This window comes from Neomonachus schauinslandi, chromosome 6, assembly GCF_002201575.2.
Source record: "Neomonachus schauinslandi chromosome 6, ASM220157v2, whole genome shotgun sequence".
Lineage (NCBI taxonomy): Eukaryota > Metazoa > Chordata > Mammalia > Carnivora > Phocidae > Neomonachus > Neomonachus schauinslandi.
In genome coordinates, this window is record NC_058408.1 from 64107759 (window position 1) to 64121824 (window position 14066).

At 46.5% G+C, this 14066-nt stretch overlaps 1 protein-coding gene across 1 annotated transcript in view; it reads left to right on the forward strand.

Moving 5' to 3' along the window:
* KIF26B (kinesin family member 26B) overlaps positions 1-14021 on the forward strand; it is a 442436-nt gene extending 428415 nt beyond the window's left edge. Inside the window, exons 13-15 of the mRNA XM_021689868.1 lie at positions 3384-3586; positions 4105-4255; positions 13873-14021. Coding sequence (XP_021545543.1) covers positions 3384-3586; positions 4105-4255; positions 13873-14021 — 503 coding nt within the window. The remainder of the gene's footprint in view (positions 1-3383; positions 3587-4104; positions 4256-13872) is intronic.
* The last annotated feature ends 45 nt before the right edge of the window (positions 14022-14066 follow it).

The window sequence follows — 14066 nt, forward strand, 5'->3', positions numbered from 1 at the left end:
TCCCTCCCACGCACAGTGCACTAGCACGATCCATATACACACACACACACAGTGCACCAGCATGATACACATACCCACAGCACAGCAGCACGATACACACACAAGACACACACAGTGCATTAGCACAATGCACACACACACAGAGCACACTAACGTGGTACACCAAAGCACTCTGGTGTCCAAAATGCATGCTCTCAGAGAACGTCTTCCATCTCCAGGAATCTGGAGGCAAGTAAAGGCAAGTAAAGAGTCCAAAGGCAAGTAAAGAGTCCAAAGACTCTAATGAGGTGATAAAGGCCACTGACTTCTGAGTTGGAGTTTAGGGTTACAGGGGACAGGAACTTATGATGGGTGAGGAGGAGGACTCAGGTCAGAGCTGGTGGCCCTGTAGCCATGGGGCAGGTGAAGGGAAACAGCGCGAAGAGAGGCCTGGACAGAGAAATAGAAGAAACGAGGACAATGTGAGCTACTAAGGAATCCCCTGATTCAGCTCCACTCTTTAGGGGATTCCACAGAAATTTCCCCTCCTTCTTCTTGAGTGAAGGACACATTTTTTAATGAGGCCATCTGACGCAGAGCCCTGTGTGCAGTCTGTGCCTTGGCCAACGTGAGGGGGGCATGGGGTCCTGCCCCCCAGCCTGGCCTTCGCCGTCCATGGCCCTTCCATGGGGCCCTCGGAAACCATGGCCCCCTCGGAAACCATGGCCCCCAGAACAGTGGTGCTATGGGCTTATCAGGAAGTAAAAAATGGGGTGAGTCCTCAAAGTGGGGTCTCCCCTTTCCTGTAGCTGCTCCGGCAACTGCCCCACGGGCTTTCTGTCTCGACCACGGGGTTTCTCCTAACACAGGCGAGCACAAGCTCTGGAATGTTCCAACCGGAACATAATGCACATCATAAACCATTTGTCTGCCTCAAAGAACTCAACCTTGTAATTCTAGATGCTGTGGTGTAGCTCTCCCCACCTGGGGTACAGAGCTCTATAAAACAGCTGAGCTGATAGCGGCCAGCAGGCTCCACACCTGCCCGTGCCTGGTGCTGTCTCCTTCCATAAAGTCTGTCCTCTGAGGCTCTCTTGTTGGGTGAGGCTATCGGAGGACACGGTGTAGGATTGAAGCACCAGGCTAGGGGCCAGAGATGGGTTTAACACAGAGCGCCAGGAGAATCAGATGTCTGCGAGCAGGTGCCAGGGATCCAGGGCCCCATGATGGACGTGGCAGTGGAGATAAGCTCCTTTCAGGTTAGGTGACCTTGTCTCTCTTATTTATGGTGATTATTAAGAGAAACGCTGGCTGTCAGACATGATCAGCATAAATCAAAAGCAACTTCTTTAAGAAGCCATAAAACTCCTCAAAGGAAATTCCTAGCTAGATGGCTGGATTGTACAATACCTGGAGAAGTTTGCAGAGGAGACGGGCAGTTATCTTTTATCGGAGATTGCTTTTGAATTTGGAAAATTGTAATGATTTGGTTGAAAAACGAATAAAAATAGATCACAAGGTGGATAACCTTGACCTCTGAGTGCTTTGGAGTGTGTAGCATGAGAAACAACCAAATGTCATTAAGGTCACCTTATGGGTCCCATTCCTGGAGACCCATGTTGGTGGAAAGTGCATGGAATTAGCCAGAGTGTGGTGTAGTGAGAAGACTGAGCTGGAGAGCAGGAGACTTGGGCTGTTGGGCTGTGGCCTTCAGGGAATAACTACCCTCTCTGGGCTCACATAAAAGTAAAATGAAGGGTTTGGTAGAGCACCAACACGGTATCTCTGATGTTCACATCGTAGGAAACAATGCAGATAACATAAAGAATGTTGGTGGTCATATGACTTCCTTTCCATAAGACGATCCACAGTCCATGGGATTTCTTTTGTTAAATCTTGATCCATCCCCCTCTCCTGTGCTCTTAGAGCTCACTGACACACAAGGTTCGAGCATGGTGGGGAGGGGCGGGCAGCATCGAAGACGAGGCCACTGTAAGAGGTTTGTCATCTAATTGGAGACAAAGCAGGAGAAGCATGGAGCAGAACGGTGACCGAGGCAAACTGACAAATCCCGAGTGGGGTCGTGAGGCATAAGTGTGGGAAGCGTTCAGACACAGGGCAGGCCAGCGCAACAGCAGTCCGCTGGGAAGCACCGCGATCAAGCCTCATAGGAGGTTAGGGCAGAGGGGGTGGAGGCCCTTGTGGGCCGAGCACTGAGGGGAGCACAAGCCCGGGCAGCAGGAGCATGGCCTGCGGGCAGCAGGGTGAGACTAACCCACCAAGGGGCTGTTCTTGTCGGATGTAATGACCATAGAAGATATAAGCCCAGGCCGACTTACACCGCCCCTGCGGGGCAGCTAGAGTACGGATTGTCATTGGCGGTGGGGTGTCTGCCTCAGTTCTTGGCCGGGATTGTGATAACTCTTCACAGGGGCTGGGAGCGCCTTGCTTTGCTCTGCCCGCCTCCTGCTGTTCACTCGGTCACCAGATAGGTTCTTGTTTTGTCCCTGCCTCTCCATGGAGCTGTGACCCCAAATCTGTTCGAGAAAAACGAAGTCCCTAAAAAAGATCTGTGTAGATGATCTTGTCAAAGTCTCGAGGGTGCCCGGAGTCTAGGCCCCTCCTGTGTCCTTTTTGTGTTGTTGCTGATCTTCACCTCCTGAAGCAGGCGTCATATTTCATCAAGGACAGAGGGGACAGGAAGAGGGGGACGACAGACCCCCAGCCTTTAAGGACGCTGTCTAGCAGCTGCCCACAGCACTTCTGCCGATGCCCCATCAGTGGGAGCTTGAGGTGCAGGTCCCAGGGGCATGGTTCCCATCCTGGCGGCTGTGCACCCTACTCCTGTTCTGTCCCCTTCACGGAGGAAGCAGCGCATATTGGGGACAGCTAGCCCTCTGTCACAGGTTGTCAAGTGTGTTGAATAGGGTCTGGCACATAATCAGTGCTTCTCACAGTGTTGGCTGTCGCTATAAGCAAAAAAGCAATGTTTTTTAGAACTATTCCTATAATACCAAATACTAGGACCCTTTTCCCCAGAACACAAGCATCTCTTGAATTCCATGGTAACATACATTCATGCTGAGGGTGGGGCCAGTATGGCCGACAGGTCTAGACCATGTGTTTTGGGGTGCGTGTGTGCGTGTGCGTGCACACATGTGGTTCATGGGTGGAGATTGGAGGTGGCTCTAAGGGAAGGCAGGGAATTGGTGAGCTTTTGGAGGTGAAGCCAGATTAAGGGAGTAACTGTTGAGGTGCGTGGCAGGGCGTTGGCATGTTTCACAGTCAGCCGTGCCACAGACCCTGGGGTGCCTATCAGGGTCCTAGCACGCACATCAGAAAATATGTTCATTTAAAAGACTGAAATCCAAAAAGATAAACTTTGGGCTTCGTTCCCTCCTCAGGTTCTCAGAGACGGAGGCTCATCCCGGCGCTGTCCCTTGATACCCCCTCCCCTATAAGAAAGCCCGTCAGCAGCACTGGGGTCCGCTGGGTGGACGGCCCCTTGCGCAGCACCCAGAGGGGCCTCGGGGAACCTTTTGAGATCAAAGTCTATGAAATCGATGACGTAGAGCGGCTACAGCGGCGACGTGCGGGCAGCAGCAAGGTGAGCCGTCTCGTCCCCACACGGTGGTGGCAGCCCCCCAACCCCAGCCCGCAGGCAGGTGCTGGAGCAGGGCCCTGAGCGGCACGCTCAGACCTGCGGAGACTTCCCCGCGGGGTCCTGGGGCCGGTGGGAGTCGGTGGCTCTGCCCCAGCCACAGACAATTTGCACGGACAAGGAGAGCTCCGTGTTTCTCTGCCCGGGTGTCTAGAAGGCTCAACCGCTGGGGGAGCTGCCAGTCCTGGGGGCTTGTCTGGCTCCAGCCTGGAACCCCAGCCGCCTCCTCAATGTAAGACATGCCCATGATAGTCCTACCCTGCGGCTGGCTGAGCGGACTCGGGCAAAAGGCACAAACATGGCTGGGAGAATCCAGTCCCTCCCAGCTTCCCAGCGAGGGGCCAGCTCCCTCATCGCTGACTGCGCCCGGAGCATTCCCATCTCCAAGAGGTGGCTTGCATCCGAGCTAGGGGCCTCTTCTCCCTCTCTCCACACACCCCCAGTCCTTCTCCTCTGCCTTCTAGGAGGTCACGTGCTTCAATGCGAAACTGAAAATTCTGGAGCATCGCCAGCAGAGAATCGCCGAGGTCCGGGCCAAGTACGAGTGGCTGATGAAGGAGCTGGAGATCACCAAACAGTATCTGATGCTGGACCCCAACAAGTGGCTCAGCGAATGTAAGTCCCTGGGTTCCTTCCTATCACTGGGGCTGCCAGGTTCACCAGCTCAACGGGCCTGCACACAACCCAGAGGGAGGCGTACACAGACTGTGTGGGGGTCTAGGGGCCCACAGCCTCCCTCTCCTCAGTGAAGATGGGATGGGCAGCAAAGGTGTAGCCAGTATTGCTCTTGCAAGAATTTCTCATGTGTCTCAGTCCCAAGCACCTGAAAATGAGATTCCCCTCCCCCCACATTTGGCAGAAGATCCCCCAGACTTGAAGCTGAGTTACAAGCCTGCTCCTAGGCCACAAAATCACATTGCATGTCTAGCCCAAACGACATAAGACTTTCTAGAGCTCCTAATAGGGTAGAGTGTGAGCCTCACAAAGAACCCAGAAAGCAAGAAAAACATTTTTGAGAGGGAAAGAATAGCATTCACTGTGTTATTTCTGTTCAATAGAAAGCCCAGGATGACAGTAACCATCTCATAACAATTCAGAACAATTTTGCTCTCTCTCTGACAGATTCAATTGTCTCGAATTTATTTGCTCCTAACCATTCTATTTACCACAAAATAAAGCTCAAATAGGGTCCCAACTATTTCATTGATAGGGGACTCAACATTGGAAGACTTAGTCTGTGGAATAAAATGCATGACTGCCATTAAAATTCCTTTCCCTCCCTTGTCTGACACTCACCAGCCCCCCAGCCTCCCTGTGCCTCGCTCCCTTCACCCCTATCCCCTGCACGCCAATCACGTGGGATGACCACCGTCATGCGGACCAGCCTGGATGCTAGCTTTCCCACATACTAGCTGTGGGACCTCAGCGAAGACGACTAACCTCTGTGAGCCTTGATTTCCTTAACATAATGGAGCCCACTTCATAGGGTGTTGTGAGGCATGAGCACTGCTGGGCCCATGATGAAGGCGTGGTATCTGGTTGTAAGATGATTATTATTATCCCAGAGTTGAACCAAATAGAAGACTGCTCCCTCGTGCCTGCTTCCGTAGCACACCGACTTAGGTCGTATGTGAGAGGTCTGGACAGAGACATGCTCTCAGGGTGTTGTCATCCCAGGCACTGGCAGGGGAGAGGACATGAACGAGAACAGTAGCTAAAGTCTGGCTGTGGCACAAATACAGGGCCCAGTGCTTCCTTCTCTCCCACTCGCGGCTTCTCATCTCCTCCGTCCATGAATTCCAGGCAGTTCAGGTCCCGGGGTGCCCCTGCAGGCAGCCCCCCTTCATTTGTACTGTTTGCATTAGAGCTTTCTGTTTTGAGAGCTGTTTATGCCTCAGGCAGGCTCGAGAATGGTCTTCATCTCACAAAGTCACATTTTTTCCCCGGATGGGAGCAAACGTACACATCGGCACACACGTGTAGATGCTTCCAGGAAGCAGTCACTCCCTTCATGCCTTTGTATGTGTCAAAAATCAGTAATCGTTTGATGCTGAGGAAGGGAATGAACAGGAGGCCACATGAAAGGAGAAACACAGATCGTTCCTTTCAGATGAAATGAAACCAAGAATGAGAAAAAAAAAAAAAAACCAATAAGGCAGCACGCTATTTGCCGGGTGTGGGTGATAAATCGAATACTGGCATAGAAATCTATGTGCCGGCATCCATTTTTATTTTTCTTTCTTAATTCTGATGCCACCTTTGAGGTGGTCTAGTAGCAGCCTGAGGAGGTTATGTCCTGGTGGGTTCTTTTTTCAGTTTTCAAAAATTTTATTGCTTTCTTTATTGAAGTCTAGTTGACACACATGGTTACACTAGTTTTAGGTGTACAACATACAGATACTATACGTTACACTGTGCTCACCCCAAGTGTGGTTACCATCTGTCACCATACAAGGCCATGACAGAACCATCGACTTTATTCCCTACGCTGTGCATTCCATCCCCATGACTTATTCATTCCATACCTGGAAGCCTGTACCTGACCATCCCTCCACCCCCCTCCTCCCCTCTGGCAACCACCAGTTTGTCTCTGTATTTATGGGTCTGTTTCTGTTTTTTGGTTTGTTCATTTTTTGGTATCTTTTAAATTCCACATATAAGTGAAATCAAATGGTATGTTTTTCCCTTAGCATAATGCCCTCAGGGTCCATCTATGTTGTTGCAGATGGAAAGATCTTAATCTTTTTTATGGCTGAGTAATATTCCAGTGTGTGTGTGTGTGTGTGCACGTGCGCGCGCACATGTGAGTGTGGGTACTATGTATATAATAGCCATTCTGACAAGTTTGAGGGGACACCTCATTGTGGCTTTGATTTGCATTTCCCTTATGTTGAGCATCTTTTCATGTGTCTGTTGGCCATCTGCATGTCTTCCTTGGAAAAAATGTCTGATCAGGTCCTCTACCGATTTTTTGATTGGATTATTTGTGGGTTTTGATCTTGAGTTGTATAAGTTCTTTATATACTTTGGATATTAACCCCATATGAAATATATTTGCAAATATTTTCTACCACTCAGCAGGTTGCCTTTTTGTTTTGTCGATGGCTTCCTTCACTGTGCAAAAGCTTTTTATTTGGTGTAGTCCCAATAGTTTATTTTTGCTTTTGTTTCTCTTGCCTCAGGAGACATACCTAGAAAAATGTTGCTAAGGCCAACGTCCAAGAGATTACTGCCTATTTTCTTTTAGGGGTTTTGTGGTTTCAGGTCTCACATTTAGGTCTTTAATCCATTTTGAGTTTATTTTTGTGTATGGTATAAGAAAATGGTCCAGTTTCATTCTTTGCATATAGCTATCCAGTTTTCCCAGTGTTATTTATTTATTATTCAGTTAGCCAACATATAGTACATCATTAGTTTTTGATGTACTGTTCAACAGTTCATTAGTTGAGTGTATTATCCTTTCATCACAACATGTGACCTCCTTAATACCCATCACCTGGTTACCCCATCCCCCCATCCCCCTCCCTTCTATAACCCTCAGTTTGTTTTCCAGAGTCCAGAGTCTCTCATGGTTAAAGAAGATGTGGTTCATATATACAATGGAATATTACTGATGCCATTTATTAAAAACACACTATCTTTTCGCTATTGTACATTTTTACCTCCCTTGTCATAGATTAATTGACCATATAAGCATGGGTTTATTCTTTTGGGTCCCTATCTGTTCCATTGGTATTTCTATTTTTGTGCCAGTATCATGCTGTTTTGATTACCGTAGCTTTGTAGTGTACCTTAAAACCTGGGATTGTGATACCTACAAATTTGTTCTTCTTTCTCAAGATTGCTTTTTGGGGTCCTTTGTGGTTTCATACAGATTTTAGCACAGTTTGTTCTAGTTCTGTGAAATTACTGTTGGTATTTTGATAGGGATGACATTGAATCTGTAGCTTGCTTTGGGTAGTATGGACATTTTAACAATATTAATCCTTCTAATCCATGAGCATGGTATATCTTTCCATTTGTTTATGTTGTCTTCAATTTCTTTCATCAATTATTTTATAGTTTTTAGAGTATAGATATTCCACCTCTTTGGTTAAGTTTTTTCCTAGGTATTTTATTCTTTTGGGTGCAATTGTAAATTTTTTTTTTAATTTCTCTTTCCGCTAGTTCATTATTCTTGTATAGAACTGCAACTGATTACTGTATATTAATCTCATATCCTGCAACTTTCCTGAGTTCATTTATTACTCTTAATAGTTTCTTGGTAGAGTCTTAGGGTTTTCTATATAAAATATCATAGTATCTGCAAATAGTGACAGTCTTACTTCTTCCTTACCAATTTGGATGCCTTTTATTTCTTTTTATTGTCTGATTTTTGTGACTAGGACTTCCAGTACTATGTTGGATAAAAATGAGTGGGCATCCTTATCTTATTCCTGATCTGAGAAGAAAAGCTCTGTTTTTCACCATTGAGGATGATGTTGGCTGTGGGTTTGTCCTATGTGGCCTTTATTATGTTATGTCCCTCTAAAACCATGAACAGATGTTGTTCTTTGTTAAATGCTTTTTCTGCATCTATTGAGATGATCCCATAGACAAAAAATTCAATTTGTTAATGTGGTGTATCACGTTGATTGATTTGTGGATATTGAACCATTTTTGCACCCATGGAATAAATTCCACTTCATCATGGTGAATGATTCTCCTAATGTATAGTTGGATGCGGTTTGCTAATATTTTGTTGAAGACTTTAGTATGTATATTCGTTAGAAATATTGGCCTGTAGTTTTCTTTTTTTTTTATAGTGTCTTTATCTGACTATAGTATCAGGGTAATGCTGGCCTCATAGAATGAATTTGGAAGCTTCCTCTTCTACTTTTTTGAAGCAGTTGGAGGAGAGTAGGTATTAACTCTTCTTTAAATGTTTGGTAGAATTCATCTGTGAATCCATCTAGTCCTGGACTTTTGTTTGTTGGGAGTTTTTTATTATTGATTCAATTTTATTACTAGTAATTCAGATTCTGTGTGTCCTGATTCAGTTTTGGAAAATGGTATATTTCTAGGAATTTATCCATTTCTTCTAGGCAGTTCAATTTGTTGGCATATTTTTCATTACAGTCTCTTATAATCCTTTGTATGTCTGTGATATTGGTTGTTACTTTTCCTTTTTCATTTCTAATTTTCTTTATCTGAGTGCTTTTTTCTTGATGAGTCGGCTGAAAGTTTATCAATTTTGTTTTTCTTCTCAAAGAACCAGCTCTTGGTTTCATCTATCTTTTCTATTTTTTTGGTCTCTATTTTATTTATTTCCGCTCTGATCTTTATTATTTCCTTTCTTCTACTAGCTTTGAGCTTTCTTCTTTTCTAGTTCATCTGTGTATAAGATTAGATTGTTGCAGATTTTTCTCGTTTCTTGAGGTAGGCCTGTATTACTATAAACTTCCCACTTAGAACTACTTTCACTGTATCCCATTTGGACCATTGTGTTTTCATTTTCATTTGTCTCCATGTATCTTTTTTTCATTTCCTCCTTGATTTCTTCATTGACACACTGGTTGTTTAGCCTCTACAGGATTGTGGTTTTCAGTTTTTTTCCTGTAATTGATTTCTACTTTCATACCACTGTGGTTGGAAAAGATATTTGATATGATTTCAATCTTCATAAATTTATTGAGACTTGTTTTGTGTCTGGACATGTGATCCATCCTGGAGAATTCCCATGTGCACATGAAAATAATGTGTATTCTGCCATTTGGGGATGGATTGTTCTCTTTGTTAAGTCCATGTGGTCTCATATGTCCTTCAAAGCCGTTGTTTCCTTATTGATTTTCTGCTTGGATGATCTATCCATTGATGTGAGTGAGGTATTAAAGTCCCCTAGTATTATTGTATGACTGTCAATTTCTCCCTTTATGTCTATTAATATTTGCTTTATGTATTTAGGTGCTCTAGTGTTGGGTGCATAGATATTTACAATTGTTATATCCTCTTGTTGGATTGATTTCTTTATCACTATGTAATGCCCTTATTTGTCTCTTGTTACTGTTCTTGCTTCAAAGTCTCTTTTGTCTGATAGAAGTACTGCCACCCTGGCTTTTTTTTTTTCTTTTCTTTTTTTGGCTTCTATTTGCATGGTATATCTTTTTCCATCCCTTCACTTTCAGTCTCTATGTGTCTTTAGGTCTGAAGTGAGTTTCTTGTAAGTAGCATATCGATCGGTCTTGGTTTTTTAACCATTTTATCACCCTATTTTGATTGGAGCATTTAGGCCATTTACACTAAAAGTAATTATCAATAGGTATGTCCTTATTGCTATTTTGTTAATTGTTCTCTGGTTGTTTTTGTAGTTCTTCTTTCGTCCTTTTTTTCTTCTCTTGCTTTTTTTCCTTGTGATTGATGACTTCCTTTAGTGTTATGCTTGGTTTGGTTTCCTTTATTTTTGTGTGTCACAGGTTTTTGGTTTGTGGTTCTACAATATCCTAAGTATAGAGCAGTCTATATTAAGTTGAAAGTCACTTAAGTTTGAACACACACTAAAAGAACTTTATTTTTACTCCTCCTCCACATTTTATATATATGTTGTCATATTTTACATCTTTTTGTGAGTCCCTTTAATATTTAGATATAATTGGTTTTATTTTCTTTTAACCTTTTTTTTCCCTAAAGATTTTATTTATTTATTTGAGAGAGAGAGAGAATGAGAGAGAGCACATGAGAGGGGGGAGGGTCAGAGGGAGAAGCAGACTCCCTGCCGAGCAGGGAGCCCGATGCGGGACTCGATCCAGGGACTCCAGGATCATGACCTGAGCCGAAGGCGGTTGCTTAACCAACTGAGCCACCCAGGCGCCCTCTTTTAACCTTCTTACAAGCTTTCTTAAATGATTGATTTACTACCTTTACTGTATGTTTGCTTTACTCATGAATTTTTTCCTTTCATAATTTTCTTCTAATTATGGCCTTTTCTTTTCTACTTATAGACGTCTCTTTACACATTTCCTGTGAGGCTCACTTAGTGGCAATGAACTCTTTTAACTTTTGTTTGGGCAGTTCTTTATCTCCCCTTCAGTTTTTTTTTTTTTTTAAGATTTTATTTATTTATTTGACAGAGACACAGTGAGAGGGGGAACACAAGCAGGGGTAGTGGGAGAGGGAGCAGGGAGCCCGATGCAGGGCTCGATCCCAGGACTCTGGGATCATGACCTGAGCCGAAGGCAGACGCTCAACGACTGAGCCACCCAGGTACCCCTCTCCCCTTCAGTTCTGAATGATAATCTTGCCAAGTAGAGTGTTCTTGTAGTAGGTTTCTTTTTTCCTTTTCAGAACTTTGACTATGTCATGCCACTCCCTTCTGGCCTGCCAAGTTTTTGCTGAAAAATCAGCTGATGGTCTTACGAGGTTTCTCTTTTATGTACCTAGCTGCTTCTCTCTTGCTTTGCCTTAAAAATTCTCTTTATATTTAATCTTTGACATTTTAATTATTATATGTCTTGATGTGGACCTTCTTGGTTCACCTCATTTGAAACTCTCTGCGCTTTCTTCCCCAGGCTAGGGATGTTTTCAGCTATTATTTCTTCAAATAAGTTTTCTGCCTGTTTCTCTTTCTCTTCTCCTTCTGGGACCCCTGATAATGTGAATATTAGTATGTTTGATGCTGTCCCAGAGATCCTTAACTTATCATTGTTTTTTGTTGTTGTTGTTATTTTTACTCTTGTCATTCAGCTGAATGCTTTCCATCACCCTGTCTTCCAGATCACTTATTCCTTTTTCTGCCTCCTCTAATCTGCTGTTGATTCCCTCTTATGTACTTTTCATTTCAGTTATCATATTCTTCAACTCTGATTGGCTCTTTCTATTTTTTATCTCTTTGTTGAAGTTCTCATTGAGCTCATCCACTCATGCACTCATTGAGCATCTGTCTGACCAGTGCCTTGAACTCTTCATCAGGTAGACTGCTTATCTCCATTTCCTTTAGTTCTTCTTCAGAGGTTTTTGTCTTGGCCTCTTGTTTGGAGCATATTCTTCTGTCTCTTCATTTTGTCTGTGTTTCTGTTTCTTGAATGGTCTTGTGTAGGGACATCCCCTGTGTTGGCCGTGTGTACCTGGCATCTTTGGCTGCTGGCTGGCTGGAGTTGTAGCTGGTATGCACTGGAGGATGGGGCAATCTGTGCTGGGGCTGCCCTTGTGGGATGACCAAAGCTAAGGTGGTGCAGGCCAGAGGGTCCCAGGGCTCTCCACACAGAGGGTGTGCTGGTGGGACAGCTGAAGTGGGTGCAAGGCAGGGGATCCCAGGTTCTGGGCAAGGATCACCCTGGCTGGAAACTGGAGCTGAAGCAGGTGTGGGTTGGGGGGTCCCAGGGTACTCTGCACTGGGGGTGCCCTGGCAGGTTGCCTGCAGCTGTAGCGGAACAGGCTTGGAGTACTGCAGGCCCCTGTGTCACCTTGGCAAGATGGCCGGAGCTCTAGCGAGCGCTGTGCAGGGTTGTCAGGTGTGTGCTATGCTGGAACTGGTTTGGTGGGACTGCTGGGGCTGCTGTGGGCTGGGGCAGTGGCAGGCCAGCTAGGGTGTCTCGACCCTGCCTCTGTCTGTGCTATCAAGGGGCAGGGGGTACATAAAACATGACACTAGTCATCACCTGTGCCCTGGAGAGAGTTCTAGGGCTGGTTCTTCTGCATTCTAGTTGCTTTTTTAAACTGTGGCTTTTGTTTTCTGGATCCCAGCAGCTGACGGCATCCCGGGCAGACAGACTCCTCCTCCTCATCCCCCTCCCCCTCACCCCCCTCCTCCTCACCCCCCTCCTCCTCCCCTCTGTTCTTCTTTAGGAGGATTTGCTCCACCTGTGTGTGCAAGGAGGGAGGAGGGGAGTTCAGGGTCCTCCTCCGTCGCCATCTTGGATCCTCCCTCTGTATTTTAAACATTATTGTGACACTCAGGAGCCCTCAGTCTCATTCCTAGCTCTCCTCATTGTCTGTGACCCCAAGCAAGTCACCTCGCTCCTCGGGATCTCAGCGCACCTGTAAAAAGAGGCGGCCTCCATTACAACTCTTGTGGTTGTTTTTTTTTTTTAAAGATTTTATTTATTTGACAGAGAGAGACACAGTGAGAGAGGGAACACAAGCAGGGGGAGTGGGAGAGGGAGAAGCAGGCCTCCCACAGAGCAGGGAGCCCGACGCGGGGCTCGATCCCAGGACCCTGGGATCATGACCTGAGCCGAAGGCAGATGCTTAATGACTGAGCCACCCAGGCGCCCCAACCCTTGTGTTTCATCGGAGTCTGTGTTCCAGTTCCCGAGCCATGTTCCCATTTACCCTCTCATTTTTATTTTACTCTTCATGGCAACTTGAGTCTGGTAAGGGAGGCAGAGTAGCAGTTGTGCCTATCATTTCACTTTTAAGTAACCTGTGCCGGCAGCAGTGAGGCATGGCCGAGCTGGGGGTCCTAGGCCAGCGTCCTCTTCCGGGGCCATGTCCTTTCCCCTCCCCAGCTGCTGTCCCTGCTGGAGCCCCTGCCGCTGCCCTACAGCCGCCACTGGACAAAGCGGGGGCCTGGGGACAGGAGGGGATGGCCCCACATCACTGCTCCTTAGGGACAGAAGGAAGCAGACTGTTTGCTGTGCTGGCCTGACCGTAAGGGATGGCCTCTGGGTCCTGAATCTCTGCTTGTCTTCTGAGTGCAAGGAATCTTAATTATAGATTTTAGCATCATCATTTCCTGAACCACCAGTGCATATGTGAAAGCAGGAAGCGCCCAGAGACAGGGTCAGGTTTTTCAACCTGCTCAGAGAGGCTGCCGCCTATGGCTGTGGGAAGGAATAAAGAGAGAACAAACAGAAGTAGACAAAGGTATAAATGTCACTCAGGTGAGGCCCCCCCCAAAAAAGGAGGGGATACTCTGCACCTCAGCTTGGAGATTTATTTTATAGCTAATCAAGAAGAACGGCCCTGGTAGAGTCTCACATCCTGTGCTGGAGGTGGACAGAGGTGGGGAGAGCCGGAATGTCGCCTTATCCTTCTGTAGAATCTCAACAAAATGGGAAGGGCCTGAAATCATCATAATGAGTGCAAAGGGCCCCAGTATCCATGCAGGCAGCAAGCAGAGCCCATTGGCAGCCCGAGGGAGTCAGCGGGTCCCATGCTGCCCCAGGTCTCCCCCCGGAGGGGCTGGGTGGGGCGGTGACCAGGAGGCCACCCTCCTGTGCTGGCCACATCTCCACCAGGCTTCTCCTTCTTTGCAGTTGACTTGGAGCAGGTTTTGGAGCTGGATTCCCTGGAGTACCTGGAGGCCCTGGAGTGCGTGACGGAGCGCTTGGAGAGCCGTGTCAACTTCTGCAAGGCCCACCTCATGATGATCACCTGCTTCGACATCACCTCCCGGCGCCGATGAAGAGCCGGCCCGGCCTGCCAGCCCCTCACTGCCCAGGCCCCCCCC